The 20,797-nt window shown below is 50.5% G+C and overlaps 1 protein-coding gene across 5 annotated transcripts in view; it reads left to right on the forward strand.

Annotated features, from left to right (window-relative positions):
- The window catches only part of MKNK1 (MAPK interacting serine/threonine kinase 1), a 46,575-nt gene extending 26,471 nt beyond the window's left edge, over nucleotides 1-20,104 (forward strand). For 3 of the 5 annotated variants that reach the window (XM_047789178.1, XM_047789179.1, XM_047789180.1), the window contains 9 exons: nucleotides 1,413-1,492; nucleotides 3,068-3,141; nucleotides 4,536-4,640; nucleotides 8,976-9,031; nucleotides 13,348-13,443; nucleotides 15,064-15,258; nucleotides 16,089-16,253; nucleotides 17,351-17,394; nucleotides 18,778-20,104. In XM_047789178.1, coding sequence (XP_047645134.1) covers nucleotides 1,413-1,492; nucleotides 3,068-3,141; nucleotides 4,536-4,640; nucleotides 8,976-9,031; nucleotides 13,348-13,443; nucleotides 15,064-15,258; nucleotides 16,089-16,253; nucleotides 17,351-17,394; nucleotides 18,778-19,015 — 1,053 coding nt within the window. In that variant the 3' untranslated portion in view covers nucleotides 19,016-20,104. Of the gene's footprint in view, nucleotides 1-1,412; nucleotides 1,493-3,067; nucleotides 3,142-4,535; nucleotides 4,641-8,975; nucleotides 9,032-13,347; nucleotides 13,444-15,063; nucleotides 15,259-16,088; nucleotides 16,254-17,350; nucleotides 17,399-18,777 lie in introns of those variants that run through there. The other 2 variants (XM_047789182.1, XM_047789181.1) reach the window with 2 other exon arrangements.
- The last annotated feature ends 693 nt before the right edge of the window (nucleotides 20,105-20,797 follow it).

Below are 20,797 nucleotides of genomic sequence, written 5' to 3' on the forward strand. Positions count from 1 at the left end.
GAATACATTCATGGATGAAAGAACTATTTCTTCAAGTTTGCCCTTCCTCCATGCTCCCTGGCATCTTTGGGCAAACACTGGACCCTGGCTTGGCAATTCTTTGGTTTCAGAAGTTCTGCCTGTGTCTCCTGTTCTTTGAAAGCTCCCTAGAGACGGGCTACTTCTCCAGCCTGGCTCTATGCTGCTTGTTTTTATTAGGACTTCCATGACTCCTGTTACAGACCGACAGTCGAAATGGAATTTCAAAATAATCTGGTCCTGAACCGCCTCTGTAACTCCTCACATAGTTTCCCCTGTTCTAACCACCCTCATCTCCAGTAGCAGGACTTCCTCAGAGAAAATTATGCTATCGATGACTATCCCCTGCTAGAAAGTTCTCCCTGACTTTGATCTGATATGCTTGGTGAACAAACACGTTAAATAGCTTCTGTGCCCCAGCCCCACACCCGACTGCTCAGAAAATGGGTCCAGGGGTTTACTAACAGACGTGGGCTTATTTGGAGAACTACTCTTGGTTGTGGATGTCTGTGCTCTGCCCACTGGAGGAGTCTTGGAATGAAGGAACCGGATGTCTGCCCACTTAGCACGTGGGACTGTGAGGCAGAGCCAGCTTTGCCGAAGACTTGCCCACAGGCACACGGGCAGCTTGGAACTCTGGATGGGTCTGTAGAGATGTGCAGAGTCAGCCAGTCTCTGTGCAAACCATCCGCCCATCTGTTGGCTTGCCCATTCCTTCAGCAGTACTTGCCAAGTATCTCTAGGTATAGGGAGCAGCCCACAGTATCATGGGGGAGACAAAGCCTGTAGGTTCTGTGAGAAAAGCCATGTAGGATATAAGCGGGTATGGGATAGCAGGGACCTTGGAGGCAGCTCTGGACTTGAATTCCAGCTCTGACCAGAGCTCTGGGCAGAATGTTTTACCCCTGCCTATCTTTCAGGACTGTGTTGTAAGGGTTAACTGAGATTCTGTACCTAAAAGCTTAGTACAGTGCCCGCCAAAGAGTAAGCTCTCAGAAGAACTGCAGAGGTGGCCTTTGCACGGGGCCCTGGAGCTTTAGTTCCTTTTCACGTATCCCTTTTCCACCTCACTCTTCCTGCAGCAGCAGATCCTTCAGAAGAGCTTGTACATTCTTATCCTTAGGGGGAGAGAAATGCCTGCAGGGTGGAAGCTTGGTAGTGCTTGTTCTTTGGGGGGCTTGGGTGGTGAGAGTGGAACAGGCTCAGGCCGCAAAGCCCTCAGGCCATCTGTTGCTTTGCTGACAGAGCCACGGTCGCATGTCCCCAAGGCCTACTCCAGATTTGGGCTTGAAACTGGATTTGGGCTGAATTCGACCTGCATTCTCCCAGTGGGCACCCACTGAGGAGTGTTTTAACCAGGTGGGTGTATGTGACAGATTTTATTTTTCACACAGATCATCGAAAAACAATCAGGACACAGTCGGAGTAGGGTGTTTCGAGAGGTGGAGACGCTCTATCAGTGTCAAGGAAACAAGTGAGTATGGTGCTGGGTTACTTGCTGCTCCTCCGCGGAATGCTCGGCTGCAGAAAAGGAGGTTATTGCCTCCCATCTCCTGACCCCAGTGGTTGGCTGTCACCCCTTCCCGGAAACTGCATATAACTCCTTCCGTCTTTCAATGTTTAAAAGAGGTGGGTGAAGAGAAGCAGCAACAGCAAAGAAGCTACCTTCTGTTTAGGCTGAAATACTGTTCATATCAGGAATTCAAGTAAGGAGAGGGAGGAATCCATCAGTGGCTGCTTGGAGGGAAATGGGGTTTTCTTTCTTTCAAGCGCCCGAGGAAAGTAGGCTGGCTGCATGTTGCCTGGTGGAAACCTACAGGGACCTGCTTTAGTTAATAGATGAGAACGATTCTTAAGACTGCACTGTTTTCTGTTCTAGCATATTTACATACAGGCAGCTACTGCTGAAGGTCCCCGAACCTCATTTAACACTCTTGGCTTCAAAACTGGGCCAAGGTGGTCTCTAGCCCCATCTTAGTCTGCTCACCACCAGCTCCAAATGAGTGGCTCTCCCACTGTGGCTTTAAATCAGGGTCACCTCTAAGACTCCGCTTCCCTCTCTTTCCCTCCATGGCAGGGTCAGCAGGGAGCCCCCGGCCGGTATTGATGGCTTTGTCATTAAGCTTGAAGAAAGGGGGCTGCTGTTGATTTAACTCCAGGCACTGCCTCTACAATCTTCTTTCAAATGAGGCCATTTTGGCCGTCTTATTCGGACGCCTTCTCGCTAGTAAAAGCCCAGTGTCTCCCAAAGTGGTCAGCATTTTTTTATGGGGGACAGATTTTTATTTTCAGCCCTGCAGCTTCTGCGTTCAGCATTACAGACTCTACTTGGTTTATTTCGTTCTTTAAAAGAAAAAAAGCCCCCAACACCTCCAATCTCCAGGCCGGTGGCTTCCCTGCTGAGTTACAAGACGACCTTGTTGGCAGAGCGCGGTAATGCTCAGGCAGACGGCGAGTGCTCACCGGGGAAGGCCACAAGTGCTACGCTGGCCGGGAACGCGGCCGTTTCATTAAGTAGCGCTTAGCAGTTAGGGTCTAGCGGTGCCCACGTTAGGCCCCAAGTCTATTTGACAGATGTTTCCATTTTCTCCAGGCAATGTAAATACTGCCCCGTGATTTATGGGCAAGAGGGAGGGCAAGTAATTATTTGCTGCTTGCCTCCAGGACACACACCTACTATTCAGTGTTATTAGCCGCAATTGCTTCCAGTCGGCTGCAGATTTTATTCAGTTTAATGTGACCGGGACTTTTTTATAACTCTACCTAGTGGGTTTTAGGGTTGGGGTTTGACAGCACAGACTCGGTAAAAACACCAGAGACTAAACATTATGGAAAGATAAGGTGACCTGAATCTTGCTAACACCATTGGCTACTTCTCAAACATGGGTCTTCAATAAGCATTCTGATTTCAAGTTGATTTCTGCCCTGTTACAGGGCATTGTTGGCTGTTTTGTTGTTGTTGTTTGTTTGTTTTTTCAATGTGTATTTGTAAAGTGGGCTTCAATATATAATACCATTTTCCCTTTCCCCCTATTTTTCCCCATTTAAGGAACATTTTGGAGCTGATTGAGTTCTTTGAAGATGACACAAGGTTTTACTTGGTCTTTGAGAAATTGCAAGGAGGTACTTACTGTTGAGTATGTGTTTGGACTTCTGATTAAGACCCAGGGTGGTGATCATCCATCATGAATCCCAGAGACTTCGAAAACGAGTCAGGCTAATAAAAAGGATGAAGGACTTAAAACTGCCCTTGATTTGGGAGAAGGGAGGCCGGAGGGAAGGATGATAATTAGCATTTTGCAGAACTTAGAATGTCACCTGTGTGGCATTCTATAAATGCCTTCTCGTTATAATAGGACTCCTATATAGATACATGTAGTCATCAATTGATCAATCCGTTGTTTTGACACATTTGCTGTTTAACAAAATTAATTATGGGGTGGAAGCGCTTGCATACATTGTGAAGTCCAGAATGGCTCACCAGAGGACGAGAAGGGCCCATTGTTTAGGGCACGGCCCAGGGTAGAGAGGAGGCCTGAGAAGGTGCCATCCCTCAGAGGGAAAATGCCATTCTTGACCATCACCATTACTGCTGTCAAAACATAAATCGCAGGACGTTCCTGACGTGGCGCCGCAGAAACGAATCCGACTAGGAACCATGAGGTGCCGGGTCCAATCCCTGGCCTCGCTCAGTGGGTTAAGGATCCGGCGTTGCCGTGAGCTGTGGTGTAGGTTGCAGACGCGGCTCTGGTGTAGGCCAGCGGCTACAGCTCCGATTTGACCCCTAGCCTGGGAACCTCCATGTGCCACGGGTGGGGCCCTAAAAAGACAAAAAAAAAAAAAAGTGTGTGTGTATATATATGTATGTATATAAATTGCTTTCTTGACATAGAGAAGCCTTTCCTTCCCCATCACTCACCCAGTGCCAGGATACAAGGTGAAGGTTAGGGAAGAGGTCTGGAGCCAAGCAGAGGGCTACACAGAGGGGCTTGGTAAATGGCAGCCATTGCCAGCAAAATAATAATATAATTTTAAAACGGGAAAACTCAGAGGGTAAAGCATTTTTTTCCCCTTTTTCTAGACCTTTACATATCCGGTGGATATCTGGCATTTCCTTTTGAGAGCATGTACTCTTCTTTGAATCTAAGATCAGATGCAGAGGAGAAAAAATTCCTACAGAGAGTCCCTCTCCCCCACCATGTGGATTCACTTTCAGTTCTATTTGATTTCCGCAGCCAGATGTGCCCCAGTGGCATCAATATTTTTTGGTTACTTGGATAGCTGCTCTCTCGCCCTTCTGTGCTCATCATAGACAGGTACAGAAGATAGCTGTCCAGGTCTGTTTAGTCCAGTTTTGCACTGGTACCTGCTCTGTGCCAGGTCCTGCACATAGTACTGGACACTTAGTGGTGAATAAGCCTATGTCCCCACCCTAAACTTGTGAAATCTTGACCTCTGAGAAGTTATGCTTACTAGCTCCTGAGAAGGCCTTTCTCGCTCTCCCCTCTGCTCTCCAGGCTCCATCCTGGCCCACATCCAGAGGCAGAAGCACTTCAATGAGCGAGAAGCCAGCCGAGTGGTGCGGGATGTTGCCGCTGCCCTTGATTTCCTGCACACCAAGGGTGAGCTGGGCCTTGGCTGCGGTGGGTAGATTGGGCTGGTCGCCTCTGACGACTGAGGGAGAGAAGCAGGCCAGCTAGAGGGCTGGTCTGGGAGCTGGTGCCGCTGGCAGGCCCACCAGGAGGTGAGGGGCAGGCCTGGACGGTGGGTAGATGTGGAGCAGGATAGGGCTGCAGGAGGAAGAGCGAGGAGGAAAACAAACAAACTTCATGTTGAACAGAGTTTATCTGAGTGTGTGAATATGGGTGATCTTTTCCTTTCCTAGTGAAGAATGCAAAACTCATGCATAAGACGAACTAGAGTCTAGTACAAATATCTGGGTGTTATTCGGCCTAGTCTTCTAAAATATATCACCTGTATCTCTCTTTTAAAAATTGGCGTGATAGGGAGTTCCCGTCGTGGCGCAGTGGCTAACGAATCCAACTAGGAACCATGAGGTTGCGGGTTCGGTCCCTGCCCTTGCTCAGTGGGTTAACGATCCGGCATTGCCGTGAGCTGTGGTGTAGGTCGCAGACGCGGCTCGGATCCCGCGTTGCTGTGGCTCTGGCGTAGGCCGGTGGCTACAGCTCCGATTCGACCCCTAGCCTGGGAACCTCCATATGCCGTGGGAGCGGCCCAAGAAATAACTAAAAAGACAAAAAAAAAAATTGGCATGATAGGGGAATTCCTATTGTGGCCCAGCTGAAACGAATCTGACTAGGAACCATGAGGTTGCGGGTTCGATCCTTGGCCTCGCTCAGTGGGCTAAGGATCCAGCATTGCCATGAGCTGTGCTGTAGGTTGCAGAGGCAGCTTGGATCCCGTGTTGCTGTGGCTCTGGCGTAGGCTGGCAGCTACAACTCCGATTAGACCCCCTAGCCTGGGAACCTCCATATGCTGCGGGTGTGGCCCTAAAAAGCAAAAAAGAAATTTTTAATAAAATAAATAAATTTGGCATGATAGGGAGTCATGGCACAGCAGAAACGAATCCGACTGGTATCCATAAAGATGTAGGTTCGATCCTTGGCCTTGATCAGTGGGTTAAAAATCCAGCATTGCCGTGAGCCATGGTGTAGGTCATAGACAAGGCTTGGATCCTAAGTTGCTGTGGCTGTGGTGTAGGCCAGCAGCTACAGTTCCGATTCAACCCCTAGCCTGGGGACTTCCGTATGCTGCGGGTGCAGCCCTAAAAAGAAAAAAAAAAATTGGCTTGATAGTGTATATGTAGTTTTATGTCTTGGTCACAATAAATGGAAAATGCGTTTTTCTATTAATGTAATTTTGAACAGCGTGATGGTAAATAGACTACGCTTATCTGAATTACACTTCAGTTTACAGTCCCTTATCTAGAACTTGTGTAGTAAGTTAAATCTTTCTGCAAATCAAATGTTTTTACATTTCTAGAAATATGTTTGACTATTACATACATTATTTAAATTTGCCAAACAGCACAGTGCCATGGCAAAAATGAATTCTGGCCTCACCTTTTTACCAGCCATGTGTAATGCCTACTTCCTAGAACTATGGTGAGAATTAAGAGAGAGAATGATGACATTGTCAGCAGTAGCCAACAATTCTGTAGCACTTGTCATGTGCCAGGCACCGTGTTCTAGGCCTTTTATGTCTATTAACTCCCTTACATGATCGTGTGTCCGTTACGTGTATGTTGTACACGTTGAATGTAGTCAAGCGTAGTGCCTCGCACGTAGTAGTTCTTCAATAACACTTCCTCCACCCTCCTCCCCACCGGACAGAAGGTGTGTTTTTCCCTTAAAGCAAAGCCTTCTGCCGCGTGGGGGTAGGGGAGGAGTGCATGCTTAGCGGCTTAGCTCTCCTCTCTTCATTTTTGTGGATTCATTGGTCATGCGTGCCCAGGTCCGTGTGCAGGCACGCTGCTCACAGATCCCGCCTTGTGCAGGCTGGTACGGCATGTGCAGGAGAGCAGGTTCACACATCCACCTCGCTTGTCTGGTGGCTGAGGAGAGCAATCCATGCTGATGGGGCCCAGGCCGGGGGCCTGACTAGCACATGGGATGAAAATCCCCGGAAGAGGGTGTCTGTACATTGCACAGCATGATGAATAGCAGTAGTTCTGTTTCTGAAAGCTGGGATGCATGTACGTAACACCTGCCTGACAAAGATTTACAACTGTTCCCCAAGCTGCCTCTGTAGATTGCAAAACTGGGTCACGCTTTTTACAAGATCCATACCTGGTGGGGGGGGGGGGGTAAAGGCGCTTTTGTTATTTATTTATTTGTTTGTTTGTTTATTTATTTATTTTTACAAGAATACACTACAGGGAACAGAGGCTGCTGGTGTCTTAAGAATTTTGAAGTGCTTGTTAACACCTAGCTGGCCTGCTGCCCATGTGACTAGAAGTTGGAGGGGATGAAATACGATTTGCAGTTGAACTTGGCTGTTTTCTAAATAACTTCACGCTGGAAAGATGAATTGGGCAAGAATGGGTCAGCCTGAAACAAGTTCCATACTTTTAAATACTGGACACACTGCAGCTCAGCCTCTGGGAAATGAACTGGAGCAGCTGGATGGCTGGTGTGCTCACCGAGGCAGGCCCATTATTACGGCCTGGCTCTCAGTTCTCAGGCCCAGGGACAACGGGGCCATTGGCACCTATTTGGAGACTAAGGCTCCATGTGTGGCTTGTGATCCTTCTATGGGAGCACTTGCTGTAATGGAAAATATCTTTCACTTTTAGTGCGGCAAGCTGCAGCCCGGCTCAATTTTGCGCAGCCTGGACCAAGTTGCTCTGGGTTCTCATTCAATTAGGTGACTGATGAAGTTACTTAGCCTGCTGGAGCTCAGGTCTTTCCTCCCTAGTGAGGTGCCTCTGGTGGGCCGGGCCTCTGCCTCCTTCGGGCAGTTGGAGGTCTGCCTGAGAAGTTGATCAGCAGGGGAGTTGTAGTGAAGCAGATTCTGCTTTTCCCTGTCATCCCACGAATCCTCTGCCTCTTCCCAGTACTTCGCAGCAGTAGCTGTTTGGCTTCTGCTTGACGTTCCAGCGCTTCTGTCTCTGCACTGTACATTCTGCAGGAGGAAAGAGGAATGGGAAGTGTCTATGTCCACCCTGATAACACCATGGACATGAGTTGGTTCTTAGTCCCTGTCATTGGTTAGATGGTGGCGCCTTCTTGGCCAGGACAGCTTCTTTTTTTTCCCCTCCTTTTTACTGCCACTTCCTGCGGCATATGGAAGTTCCTGGGCTAGGAGTCAAATCAGAGTTGCAGCTGAGGCCACAGCTACAGCCATATCTGCAACCTACACTGCAAATGAGGCAACACCAGATCCTTAAACCATTGAGTGAGGTCAGGGATCGAACCTGCATCCTCATGGAGACTACATCAGGTCCTTAACCCACTGAGCCACAATGGGAACTCCAGGTCAGCAACTTTTAACACCTCCCAGGGTAAGCTGCTATCATCTGCAGTCTCCTGAGGAGGTCTGACCCAAATGCAGGGAAGGTTTCTCTTAAGAACAGCACCTTGGAGGAGTCCCGTTGTGGCTCAGTGGTTTACAAATCCAACCAGGAACCATGAGGTTGCAGGTTCGATATCTGGCCTTGCTCAGTGGGTTAAGGATCCAGTATTGCCGTGAGCTGTGGTGTAGGTTACAGATGCAGCTCAGATGCTTCATTGATGTGGTTGTGACGTAGGCTGGTGGTTGCAACTCCGATTTGACCCCTAGCCAGGGAACCTCCATATGCCACAGGTGCAGCCCTAGAAACAATAAAAAAGACCAAAAAAAAAAGAACAGCCCCTTGGAGCCAAAGCAGTCCTTGCTGAGGTTCTGGCAGGACTGTCTTGCATGTACAGAGCAGGTGAGAAGGCAACCAGACAGGCTTTGGGAAACTTGTTAAACACTTGATCCTCTGAACATTCAGGGGGCACCACTGAAGGAATCTTTTTTTCTTTTTTTTTAAATCGGCCACACAAGAAGAAATGAGGTAGAGCAGTCTCAGCCCCCTGAGATGCTCTTAAACAAGGCACTAATTATTTCTGCATTGCTGTTCCAAGTACAGCCATTTGCTCTTTGCTCTGCTTCATATTAGGCTTACTCTGGGTTGTCCGCACAGTGCTAAGAGGTAGGCTGGCTGGGATCATTTAGCCCTTCTTATCCCTGCCAGACTTCTAAAGCTTCTGCTTCAAAAGAGCTTGCAGAATCAACTGTGCTCTTGGTTTGTGTCTCTGGTTACTTCTGTTTCCTGCAGCTCGTTGATTTTTTAATGTACCATAATTGGGAATTAATCTGCACACAACAGCATTTGGAAAAAATTAATTGCGTGTGGAATGTGTGATAATCATGTGCATATGTTAACCATTTCTTTGCTCTTGTCATTTCAGGCATTGCTCACCGCGATCTGAAGCCAGAAAATATATTGTGTGAATCTCCAGAAAAGGTACTTAGGGCCTGATTTGGGGTGTCACAGTTCACACTGACGCGGGGAAGCCACCCTTCCTTTCACCGTAGATCACTGGCAGCTCTTTTGGCCTCAGGTACCAAGTTGAACTGATTATAATGGACATGTGGGACTGTTACACCTAATGTGCAGTGTTTCTGCATCCCGAGCAGGGCTAATCCTAGGCCCTTCTGTGTCAGCAGTTAAGCCTGAGAGTTTGTAAAATATATGAGACCTGCACAAAATGAGTGTTTTCTAGTCCAAAGAGCTGCCTTTGGAGCAGTAGATATGAGTCATAAATAACTCAATCTGACATCAAGCAGATCCCTGCCTTTAAATGACATTTATGTTTTATATGCCAGCTGGTGTCCACCACCAGAAGTGATCATTAGAAAGCAAGTTCTTGAAAAGAGCTCCTGCTTCCATTTTCACTTCCAAAGGTGCCCGTTAAAAAGAAGACACTTAGGGAATTCCCATCATGGCTCAGTGGTAACAAACCCAACTAGCATCTATGAGAATGCAGGTTCGATCCGTCGCCTGGCTCAGTGGGTTAAGGATCCGGCGTTGCCATGAGCTATGGTGTAGGTCCCAGACGTGGCTTGGATCCCACATTGCTGTGGCTGTGGTGAAGGCCGGCAGCTATAGCCTCTGATTCGATCCCTAGCCTGAAAACTTCCATATGCCGCAGCAGGTACAGCTCTAAAAAGACAAAAAGGCCAAAAAAAAAAAAAAAAAGACATTTTATGCTTGGTATTGAACAAATCCAACCTATTTTAAACTCAATAGTAATCTACTAGTAATTGGAAGCGTTTGTATTTCTGTAAGCATGTATGAATTTGACAGGTTGTTTGTTAGGCGGGATTTAGGCCCCGGTGGTTTTCGGCTCCCATTCATAGCCATGTGTATATCCACGTGCGTGTGCATGACGCCCGTATCTTGGTTTGAATTAACAGGTGGCTCATGAATAAGGAGCAGCTGTGAGGGAGCATGTGCATCAGCTTGCTGTGTCCAACTCTTGTGTTTATTCCAATAAGATATTGGGACTTCCTGTCAGAAGATCTGGCATAAAATTTTATAATTTATTATGATTGTCATTATGGTTATTAATAATAATATTTCCTGAGCACTTACACTGTGCCAGGCACTTACACTCATTTAGTATTTACAGAATCTCATGAAGTAGATACTATCACTGTCTTCATTTTATGGATGAGGAAACTAACGCTTCAATAAAGAAACTTGCCCAGGAGTTCCCATCGTGGCTCAGTGGTTAACGAATCCGACTAGGAACCATGAGGTTGCAGGTTCGATCCCTGGCCTTGCTCAGTGGGTTAAGGATCCGGTGTTGCCGTGAGCTGTGGAGTAGGTTGCAGACATGGCTCGGATCTCGCGTTGCTATGGCTCTGGCGTAGGCTGGAGGCTGCAGCTCTGATTGGACCCCTAGCCTGGGACCCTCCATATGCCGCAGGAGCAGCCCTAGAAAAGGCAAAAAGACCAAAAAAAGAAAGAAAGAAACTTGCCCAAAGTCACTCGGCTGATAAGTAGTAGAGATTAAAACTAAAGTGGTCTCGGAGTTCCCTGATGGCGCAGTGGGTTAAGGATCTGGTGTTGTCACTGCTGTGGCTTGGGTTCAAACCCTGGCCCCAGAACTTCTGTATGCCGCCACAGATGCAACCAAAAAGAAAATTCTAAAAAAAAAAAAAAAAAAAAAGCTGAGGTAGTCTGACCCCGGACTCCACTGGAACTCTGAACAACTCTGTGCAAGTGCCTCTGGTTTATAGTGTACTCTGGTGTCCTTTGTTTCATTTGACCTTCATGGCACAGGTTTGTCACTCCTTTTTATGGTTAAGAAACTAAAGAGAGACTGAGTGTCAAAAGATATCATCAAGAAAGTGAAAAAAACAACCCACAAAATGGGCGAAAATATTTTCAAATCATATATCTGATAAGTGTTTAATGTCCAAAATAGATAAAGAACTTCTAAAACTCAACATCAAAAGGACAACCTAATGAAAAAGGGCAAAGGACTTGAGTGACATTTTGCCAAAGAAGGTAAACAAATGGCCAGAAAGAACATGAAAAGATGCTCAATACCCTTAATCATCAGGGACATGCAAGTCAAAACCACAGTGAGATACCATGTCACACCTATCAGGATGGTTATAATAAAAAAGAAAAAAAAGAAAATAAGAATTTCCCACGGGAGTTCCCGTCGTGGCGCAGTGGTTAACGAATCCGACTAGGAACCATGAGGTTGCGGGTTCGGTCCCTGCCCTTACTCAGTGGGTTAAGGATCCGGCGTTGCCGTGAGCTGTGGTGTAGGTTGCAGACGCGGCTCGGATCCCGCGTTGCTGTGGCTCTGGTGTAGGCCGGTGGCTACAGCTCCGATTCGACCCCTAGCCTGGGAACCCCCATATGCCGCGGGAGCGGCCCAAGAAATAGCAACAACAACAACAACAACAAAGACAAAAGACAAAAAAAAAGAATTTCCTGGTGGCTCAGTGGGTTAAGGATCCAGTGTTGTCAGCACTGTAGCTGGGGTTGCTGTGGTGGCGCAGGTTCGATCCCTAGCCCGGGAACTTCTGCATGCCGCTGCTGCAGCCAAAAAGAAAAAAAAGAAAAAAAAAACAGAAAATAGAAAGTGTTGATGAGGATGTGGGGAAACCGAAATTCTTACGCATTACAGGCGGGAATGTTAAATGGTGCAGCCACTTTGGAAAACCGTTTGGCAGTTCCTCAAAAGGTGAACATAGCACTACTACCAAACTCAGCAGTTCCACATCTCTGTTTGTACCCAAAAGAGTTGAAAATGGAGACTTGAATACCAATGTTCATAGCAGCACTAGTCCCAGTAGCCAAAGCTGGAAACAGCCCGAATGCCCGTCAACACAGATGGGTGGGTGAACAAAACGTGGTGTATTCATATAGTAGAATATTGCTCAACCATAAGACAGAATGAAATTCTGACACAAGCTACCGCATGGGTGAACCTTGAAGAGTGTGTGCTCCGTGAAATAAGCCAGACACTCAGGGACACACTTTGTGTGATTCCACGTATGTGAAATATCTGGAATGGGCAAATTCATAGACACAGAAAGTAGGTTGGGTGTCACTGGAGTTGGGGGGGGGGGGGCGGAAATGGGGACCTATTGCTTAACACGTACAGAGTTTCTGGGTTTTTTGGTTGGTTGCTTGGTTGGTTTTTGTCCTTTTAGGGCCGCACCTGCGGCATATGTAGGTTCCCAGGCTAGGGGTGGAATCGGAGCTGTAGCCAACGGCCTATGCCACAGCCACAGCAATGCGGGATCCATGCCACATCTGCGACCTGCATGACAGCTCATGGCAACGCTGGATCCTTAACCCACTGAGCAAGGCCAGGGATCGAACCCATGTTCTCATGGATACTAGTCGGGTTTGTTAGCTGCTGAGCCACAGCGGGAACTCCCAGAGTTTTCATTTGAGGTTAGCAGTGTTGCAAACGTACCGGTAATGGTTGTACCACAGTGTGAATGTGGTTAATGGTACTGAATTGTACACTTAAAATGGTTAAAATGGCATATTTATGTTCTATATATTCTTCCACAATTTAAAAAAAAAGTAAGTGAAGAAGAAAAAATGTAAGGGAGAGAAAAAGGAGGGAGGAGCGAAAAAGAATCGAGAGCCCACGTCCAGGCTTCCCCAGCAGGGCGCTCTTGGGACCAGCACTTGTGACTTGTGCCCCACGTGCACACAGCGGCCTCCCGCTTGGCTCCAGAGATGACTCATGCTGGCTCAGGTGCAGCATCCAGTCCGGTGATGCCACCTACAGTGACCAGCCGCCCCTGTTTGCTCAGGCCTGTGGGATTTCCTGGAATGCAGGACTTGCACTGTTTAAACCAACAAAGTCCCAAGCAAGCAAAGTTGGTCATCCGAAGCCACCAGAGGTTTAGGGTTTTGTGGAAAACTCCTTTGCCCCAGCACTGAATGGGCTGCAAGGAGTCCTGCAGGAATACGCACTAACTTCTCTAACTACAGCATTGGCAGGAGTTCCACACATTGGCTCCTTGTTTTATGTCAAGTGCACAGCAGTCTGGTGCCATATAATGCACACATTTTCTCCTAGCTGGGAGATGAGGCAAGAGCACGGGGAAGGGGACACCTTAGGATAAACCTCAGGTGACCTCTGATTCACTCAAGGAGAGGAAACAGGATCTGCCAGATCAGGCCGTGCTGCAGTGTGGCAGTCACGGCGACTGTGTGCCCACGTAGTCACGCTGTCACCTCGTGCCGTTTGCTTGCTCCTGTTTGTAACCTTCACCTCCTATTTTCCTTTTCAGGTGTCTCCGGTGAAAATCTGTGACTTTGACTTGGGCAGTGGGGTGAAACTGAACAACTCCTGCACCCCCATAACCACACCAGAGCTGACGACTCCAGTATGTATGGCTGAGCACCTGTGCCCCCTCCATCTGAGCTCCTGTCCCCGAAGCTCCAGAGATCAGAACAGAAGGCTAAGGAAGGAAAAACCAAGCCTATCTATACACTTTCTGCTGCCCCGAATTTGGCCTCATTTCTTGTCTTGAGAACCACCCCTGCTCTGCTTAGTTGCTGATGAAACTGACTTAGAGCTTTTAGTGTGGGGTGGGTCTGCCACCAATGAGGAAGCAAATTATATCTAAAGAACAGGCTGAGCCCTGACTCCTGGCCCAGGTGAAGGGCGGGGAGTGTGGTCTCTGTGATGAGAACTGAGGTCCAGGCTCTCTGCACATAAGCGCCTGGCTAAGTTATCCTATTGCTTCTCCACTTCCCATTTCCTGCCCAGATGGTGCTGCTGGGAGCTGTTTCTTCCTAAGACAGGTCTTGTGCATACTGTACATACTATAATTATTACAATTCTTTTGAAATTTGCACACTTCATAAGTGAGTTTTCCTGATAACCTTTTTTTAAGACATACAGTTAACTATGCCCACATCTCCTTCTCAGCAACATTATTAGAAATGTTTCTGTATTAGCTGCTGCTGCGCCAAGCTACCCTGTTCTCACACGCATTAACTCTAATTGCCAATAACAAAGAAAATGTCCTTTCTCACCATCTTCCCATCAAATTAGTTGTGTATGTTAGGGGACTGGGGGGAGCTTTGTCTCCTGGTGAGCCTGAAATAATGACGAGGGAGCAAAAAGAACTTGCTTGGTTTTTATCAGCACTTTTCTGTGCAAGGATGGGAGGAATGAATCCAGGATTCTTGTCCTCGGCTTGCCACTGCCGTGCCGGAGCAAATCCCCATCCCATCCTTGTCTTTGGTTCTCCCATCTACAAATGCAAGAAGTGAGGAGACCTGCTTTGTTCCAAGAGCATTCCTAGCTTTGATGGGCTCCTAAGTCTAGCTTCTTCTACTTCCGTGCTCCAAGCTAGCAGGGAAGCTTGGCAGGTCTTCACTTTAAGAAATCCTTGCAGAGTTTCCACTGTGGTGCAATGGGATTGGCAGCATCTTTGCAGTGCCAAGATGCAGGTTGGATTCCTGGCCCGCCACAGTGGGTTAAAGGATTTGTCGTTGCTTCAGCTGCATTGTTAGGTCGCAACTGCAGCTCAGATCTGATCCCTGGCCCAGGAATTCCATGTGCCATAGGGCAGCCGAAAAAGAAAAAAAAAAAAAAATGTTTTCAAAAGAAAAAGAAATCCTTGCTTTATGGAATCAGATCTCATCCCAAGAGTTGTGTTCCTGGTACCTGGAAGAACCTATTTATTGAGTGACTATTTGCAGAGAGCGAATCCTGGAGCTTCCTGGCCAAGGATCTCCACCTCCTGGAGAAGGACCTGAAAAGATAAGAAGGTGACCTGGAACTGGTCATGCGGATCGTAGGGAGTGAGAGGACTCAGTTTTAAATGTCCAGTGCCCAGCTTTTCTAATTGTCCTAGAGGCACCAGGCGAGTTCTCTGGCTGGCTTTCCTGACAGCTTCTTGCTCTGCAGCTGCATCCTCTTGCTCAAGTCTCATTGCAGTCTAACGAAGCCTCTCTCCTCTGCCGCTCCCCCCTCCCCACCCTGCTCCCCGCAGTGCGGCTCTGCAGAATACATGGCCCCCGAGGTGGTAGAGGTCTTCACGGACGAGGCCACCTTTTACGACAAGCGCTGTGACCTGTGGAGCCTGGGCGTGGTCCTCTACATCATGCTGAGCGGCTACCCGCCCTTCGTGGGTCACTGCGGGGCCGACTGCGGCTGGGACCGGGGAGAGGTCTGCCCGGTGTGCCAGGTGAGTGCAGGGCCTGCTGGGGGCCCAGCAGGACCAGGCTTGGGGACTGTGCCGGATCTGGAAGGGGCTGTATCGAGGGCAGCCACCAGGCGCCAGGGAGATAATCAGGCCCTCGGCCCAGCGGGGAGTTCAGGGGAGGGTGTTAGGATCCGAGCTGAGCTGAGTGAGTCTCAAAGGAAGTGTCTGGCCCCGGGGGAGGAGAGGCAGGAAATGCAGGTAGAAGCAGCCACACAAGCAAAGACAGGGAGCTTTGAAATAGCTGCCTGTGTGGAGGGAGGAAGAGGAAGGATAGGGTGATGGTGGGGAAGGAGGGCCCTGGGTGGAGTTCCCATTGTGGATCAGCGGGCTAAGAACCCAACTAGTATCCATGAGGATGCGGGTTCCATCCCTGGCCTCGTTCAGTGGGTTAAGAATCCGGTATTGTCGTGAGCTGTGGTGCAGGTCACAGGCATGGCTTGAATCCAGTGTTGCTATGGCTGTGGTGTAGGCCAGCAGCTTCAACTCTGATTCGACCGCCTCCCCATTCCACATGCTGCAGGCAGGCGCGTCCCTAAAAAGAAGAAGGAATAAAACAGTCCAAGGAGGGCCCTGGATGAAGGGCTGAGGAGTTGGGCCTTGTTCTGTGGTTGATATTCCTCACTCGTCACCCTCCTGGCCACTCCTGCCAGCCCAGGGCATTCTGGGTAGTGTGATGATTTGGGCGGGGTGGGGGAGGCCGGTCTGGGAAATAGGCCACCAGCTGCACCTGGTCGACTGGACGCAGGTGGTAAGACCATGACAGGCACCATCCCCTGACTGGTGTGGCCTCAGGAGGACTCTCCTTTACCTAGAACAAGCTGTTTGAGAGCATCCAGGAAGGCAAGTATGAGTTTCCGGACAAGGACTGGGCACACATCTCCAGCGAGGCCAAAGACCTCATCTCCAAGCTCCTGGTTCGAGACGCAAAGCAGAGACTGAGCGCTGCCCAAGTCCTGCAGCATCCGTGGGTTCAAGGGGTGAGTGACCCGGGGGGGAGCAGCAAGGCCATGGGGAATCTCTCACACCCCCCGGTGGCTGGCCTCAGCTGGAGGAGCCAGACAGTAGCTTCGATCCCTGTGCACGTAGAGTGAACTGACCCCTGACCTAACCGCACACGGAGCCCTTAGCAGTGTCAGGGACTTGGCTCTAACCTTGGCCACAAACCAACGCCTAGGTGACCCATGCCTCCCTGAAAGGACAGAGGCCTCTGGGAGATTCGCCACATGCACAGCAGCCTCAGTGGTAGCATGGTCCCCTGCCATTAGCTGAGAGCACGCAGAAGCAAGGCCTTGCCACCCCCCTTGCTGTGCAGCTGCCCTGGGAACTCATAGGTTCTGCTCTTGGTGCTGGGCCTGGCTACAGCTTGCCTGAAAGGAAAATGCTGGTGTTTTCCCCAAGGGAAGGATCTAGGTCTTCACAAGAAAACATTTTTAACCAGACCCTCCCGGGGGTCTGCCAGACCTCCTGTGATTACTGTGTGACTTGTTAGCCAGCCTCAGTGGCCTGACACTGGAAGGAAGCAAGCACTTCCAGGCCCAGTTACAGGGGGCACCCAATCAAAGGGTCTCTCCCAGCCACCCAAGAGCTGCCGTCTTTCCTGAGCATCTCCCACGTGCCAGACCCTGGCCGTAGTGGGAGAAGTGAGACCCAGGCCCTGTCTTCAGGTTCTGATGAGGAGAGGGAGCCAGGGAGTAAACGGCGAGATAGTGTGACAAATGCTTCTCAAAAGTGCTCGGGGCACCAAAGGACAGGCACCCACCACTGCATGGGACAGGGCCTGGGGGGCAGCAGGGAAGAGGGACTCTCTCACAGGGGAAGTGACCCGGCAGCTGGTCTTGGAGGGTGATCAGGACTTGGCCAGGGAAAGGACGGGCTCTCTGTGCCGAGGCAGTGGGTCGGGAGCCGCACCCTGCTTGCTCTTTCCTCGGAGGCTCTGGCCCTGCAGGGACGCGTGGCCAAGTCCCTGTGCTGGGCCCAAGCCTGCGGTAACCTGCCCGCTCTGCTGGGCCCCGGTGGGGGCAGCTCTTGAAAGAGGGAGCAGCGCTCACCCACACGTCTGTCCTTCCCGTTCTAGCAAGCTCCAGAAAGGGGACTCCCCACGCCGCAAGTCCTCCAGAGGTAAATGCTGCTGCCGCACTCAGCGTCCCTTCCTCATTTGGCTCTGACTTCCCCCTCCGGCTCTCAGCCACCCCGGGGCCCAGGCGGGGGATGGGGAGCCATCTCTGGGCTCCAGTGTCCTCCTCCTGAAGGGGCTCCTGCCCTCCTTCTCCCCACCCCTCTTCCTGTCTCCCTCTACAGGGAGGTCTGTGTCCCTCTCTTCTCTTCACCCACCTGGATGGCTTCTTCCTTCTCGCATCCTTGAGATCCTGCCTTAGGCGTTTGCAGGAGAAAAACCTGTTTTGTGGAACCACTTGAATCCTAACTGGAAAGCACTGTTTGCTGCCCACAGCACACCAAGTTTCCTTCTACTGCTGGGGCTGGTGCAAACAGCAGGAATCTGGTTCTGTAAGGCAGGGGGCCCAAGTGTCATATGTGGTACTAGACAAACCACAACAATGGCCCCTGCACAAGAAATACCACCCGCCCACCCGGATGGTACTAAGGGCTTCGTGCATATTGTATCCCATAAGCTTTAAGGTAAATTTAAACGAGAGGTGTTTCCATTACCCCAGTTTCTAGACAGGAAAACGTTATAGGAACAGAGAAACAAGTTAACTTACTCAAGGCTACGCAGTAGCCTGGAGAGTTGGACTTTGAACGTGGATGTTTGATTCTGGTGCCTTTTAACGCTTTTAACACTAGATGGTGCTCCTCGTGAGCACTGCCTTGCTCCCGGAGGGCCAGGGCTAAAGCTTGTGGGAAGCCCTCTGGGAATCAGCGACCTGGACAGCTTTCCAGAGCTACACAGTTACACGAGGAAGTCTTCCCGCTTTGTATTTACAATTCATTGGAGCTCAGCATGAGTTCCTCCCAGGTCCCTAGAGCTGCATCCCAATGCCCTGAAGTTCCAAATCTCAGATCCACCTTAGAAAACCAATTCAGCAAACCCAGAGCTCCTGTAACCTGCCAGCCCTGAGCCGGCTTCTGGGGACACAGACACAAAGGCACAGCCCCTGCCCTTGGAGCCCCCTGCCCTGCCAGGGGAGAGGGATGTACGTGGGTGAGTTTCCTGTGCCATGGACCGTCCTCTGGCAGAGCTGTGTGCAGAGCCCTGGGAGCTCAGAATAGGGGGCTCTGAGGAAAGGCGGTGTCTGTCCCAGCAATGAAGTCCAGAGATTATCCCTGAGCTCAAAGCCTTTCTAGGGTCAGATTCCAAACCCATGCAAGAGCTTCTTGGGAGGAAGCAGCCTGTGCTAGCTCAGAAACGTCCAGTGGGAGCAGAGAGCCACAGCAGCCGCTGTGTGTGTGGCAGGGAGGCGGGGTGCTCTCAGGGAGCTGGCTGGCTGACCCCACTGAGCCCTGCCTCTCTCTCTTCTGTGCTCCCACACCCCATCCCTGCAGAAATAGCAGCACAATGGACCTGACGCTCTTCGCAGCCGAGGCCATCGCCCTGAACCGCCAGCTGTCTCAGCACGAGGAGAATGAACTGGCAAAGGAGTCAGAGGCGCTGGCCGAGGGCCTCTGCTCTGTGAAGCTTTCCCCTCCCTCCAAGTCACGCCTGGCCCGCCGGAGGGCACTGGCCCAGGCAGGCCGCAGTGGAGACACACAGTCATGCCCAACAGCACCCACAGGGCTCTGACCTGCTCCCAGCCCCAGGCCTTGCCCCCCTGGAAACCTGTGAGGGGCTTGCTCCGCGGCTCTGTCTAGGCCTCTTCATCCAGGAAGGCTCAGAGGTTTCCCAGCCCAACCCCCCCTTTCCCCAGAGTCATCAAGGAAAAAGCTTTTTCCAAAGGGGTTGTCTTTGAAAAGGAAAGCAATCACTTGTCACTTTGCATAATCGCCTACGGCAGGGACGTCTCTTTGCTGGGCTCCTGCCCACCTGCTCACCCGCCTGCGGATCCAGGATCCAGCCCCCTCTCGCTGGCTGGCAGTGGTGGCGGCTGAGACTGTGGCCTTCAGGGAGCCAGCCTGGAGAAGCGTCAGTTGACAAAGGCTCTTCCTTCTCTCTGCACCGTCACCCCGCCTCTGGCGGTCCTTCCACCTTCCTCTGTCCTCCGGACGTCCTCCCCCTCGGCTGAGTGAAGCCATCCCCTCAATTCAGGGAAGGGCAGGGAGGCTTCTGCATCCCGAAGCCAGATCCGTCTTCCAGTCGAGAGCGCAGAGAAGCACGTAATCTTTCTTTGCCGTGACCGAAATGTGTCCCTCATTTATCATCCTCTTCCTTGTTTGGGAGTGCTGCTAAAGTCAGTATTATTTCGTTTTTAAAAGCATTTGGGGTTTTTTTTGTTTTTTTTTAAACTGTGCTCTTCCAGCAGAGATGGAACTTTAAACCCCCACTGTGAGCCCATGGACTTTCCAGAACTCTCACAGCTCCCTCTCTCCTGAATGTCCACACATTTGAAAGGTTTTAATCCGCTATTTCCTATTACTCTGACTGGTTTTAAACTGTTCAGATGATGAGCGACTTAGAGACCGCATGTGTCTGTTGCTCTGTCCCTCAGGCCTGGGACTGTGAGAAGGAGCTCTGCCTGATGTGGAGCCAGGCCGGAGGCTGCCCGCCGCCCTGGTCTGAGCCACGTGCTGCCGGGAGCACGAAGGCACATCTGCCATCAGGCGGCTGAGCCGCTGGTTACCTAAGAAAATCAATTTTTTGCATATATCAGACACTTACACAACACGAGGATGCTATTATACATTGCGCTTGTCTTAATAAAACTCTTAGATTCCAGAGGCCTTCCTGGTGGTCCTTTCTTCACCTGCAAACCTGAGGAGGAGACAGGCCTTCTGGAGAAGGGCTGAGGGCCGCCGGTCAAGACCTTTACCGTAGCCCCTCATCCCTGGATCCGGAACGCAAGGTGAAGGAGAGGTCAGCGCTTCTCTTTTTCAGGTGAGGGAGTGAAATTCATCAAGCACCTGCAACTCCCACTCCGGACCAGGACCGAGCTGGGTAGGAAGCAGCCCCTGCCCTCGAGGATGTCACCATCAAGTGGAAGAGGCTGCGATGGCAGCCACCACACACGCTGGCTGCAGAAAGCGCTGTAACAGATGTGCCCTGTCCCCAGCCCGCCCACCCGAGTGCAACAGAGTCCCCTCTCTCTGAAGCAGCATAAGCCTCTCTTGTGTCTCCGTCGTGTACCCAGGACTGTGCTTGTCCTGCCAAAGTTGGCAACAAAGAAAACCAGCGCCTTGCACCTGCAGCCCTCGTGTTCATGGAGCAGAGGGCCTCCGTGCGCGTTGCCCCAGTGAGCCTCGGAACCAGACTCTGAAGGCTGTGTGCGGAGGGCCTTTGTAAATTCCTAAGGAGGTGGCAGAGGGAGGTCCGAGTGTCAGGGCAGGAGGCTGGGCACTGCTGCCAGCTTCTGTCCCTGGGAGAGCAGAGAGCCGAGCCAGGGTGCGGGGCTCTTTGCTGCAGGGGCAGGTC

This window comes from Phacochoerus africanus, chromosome 8, assembly GCF_016906955.1.
Source record: "Phacochoerus africanus isolate WHEZ1 chromosome 8, ROS_Pafr_v1, whole genome shotgun sequence".
NCBI classification, from domain to species: Eukaryota; Metazoa; Chordata; class Mammalia; order Artiodactyla; family Suidae; genus Phacochoerus; species Phacochoerus africanus.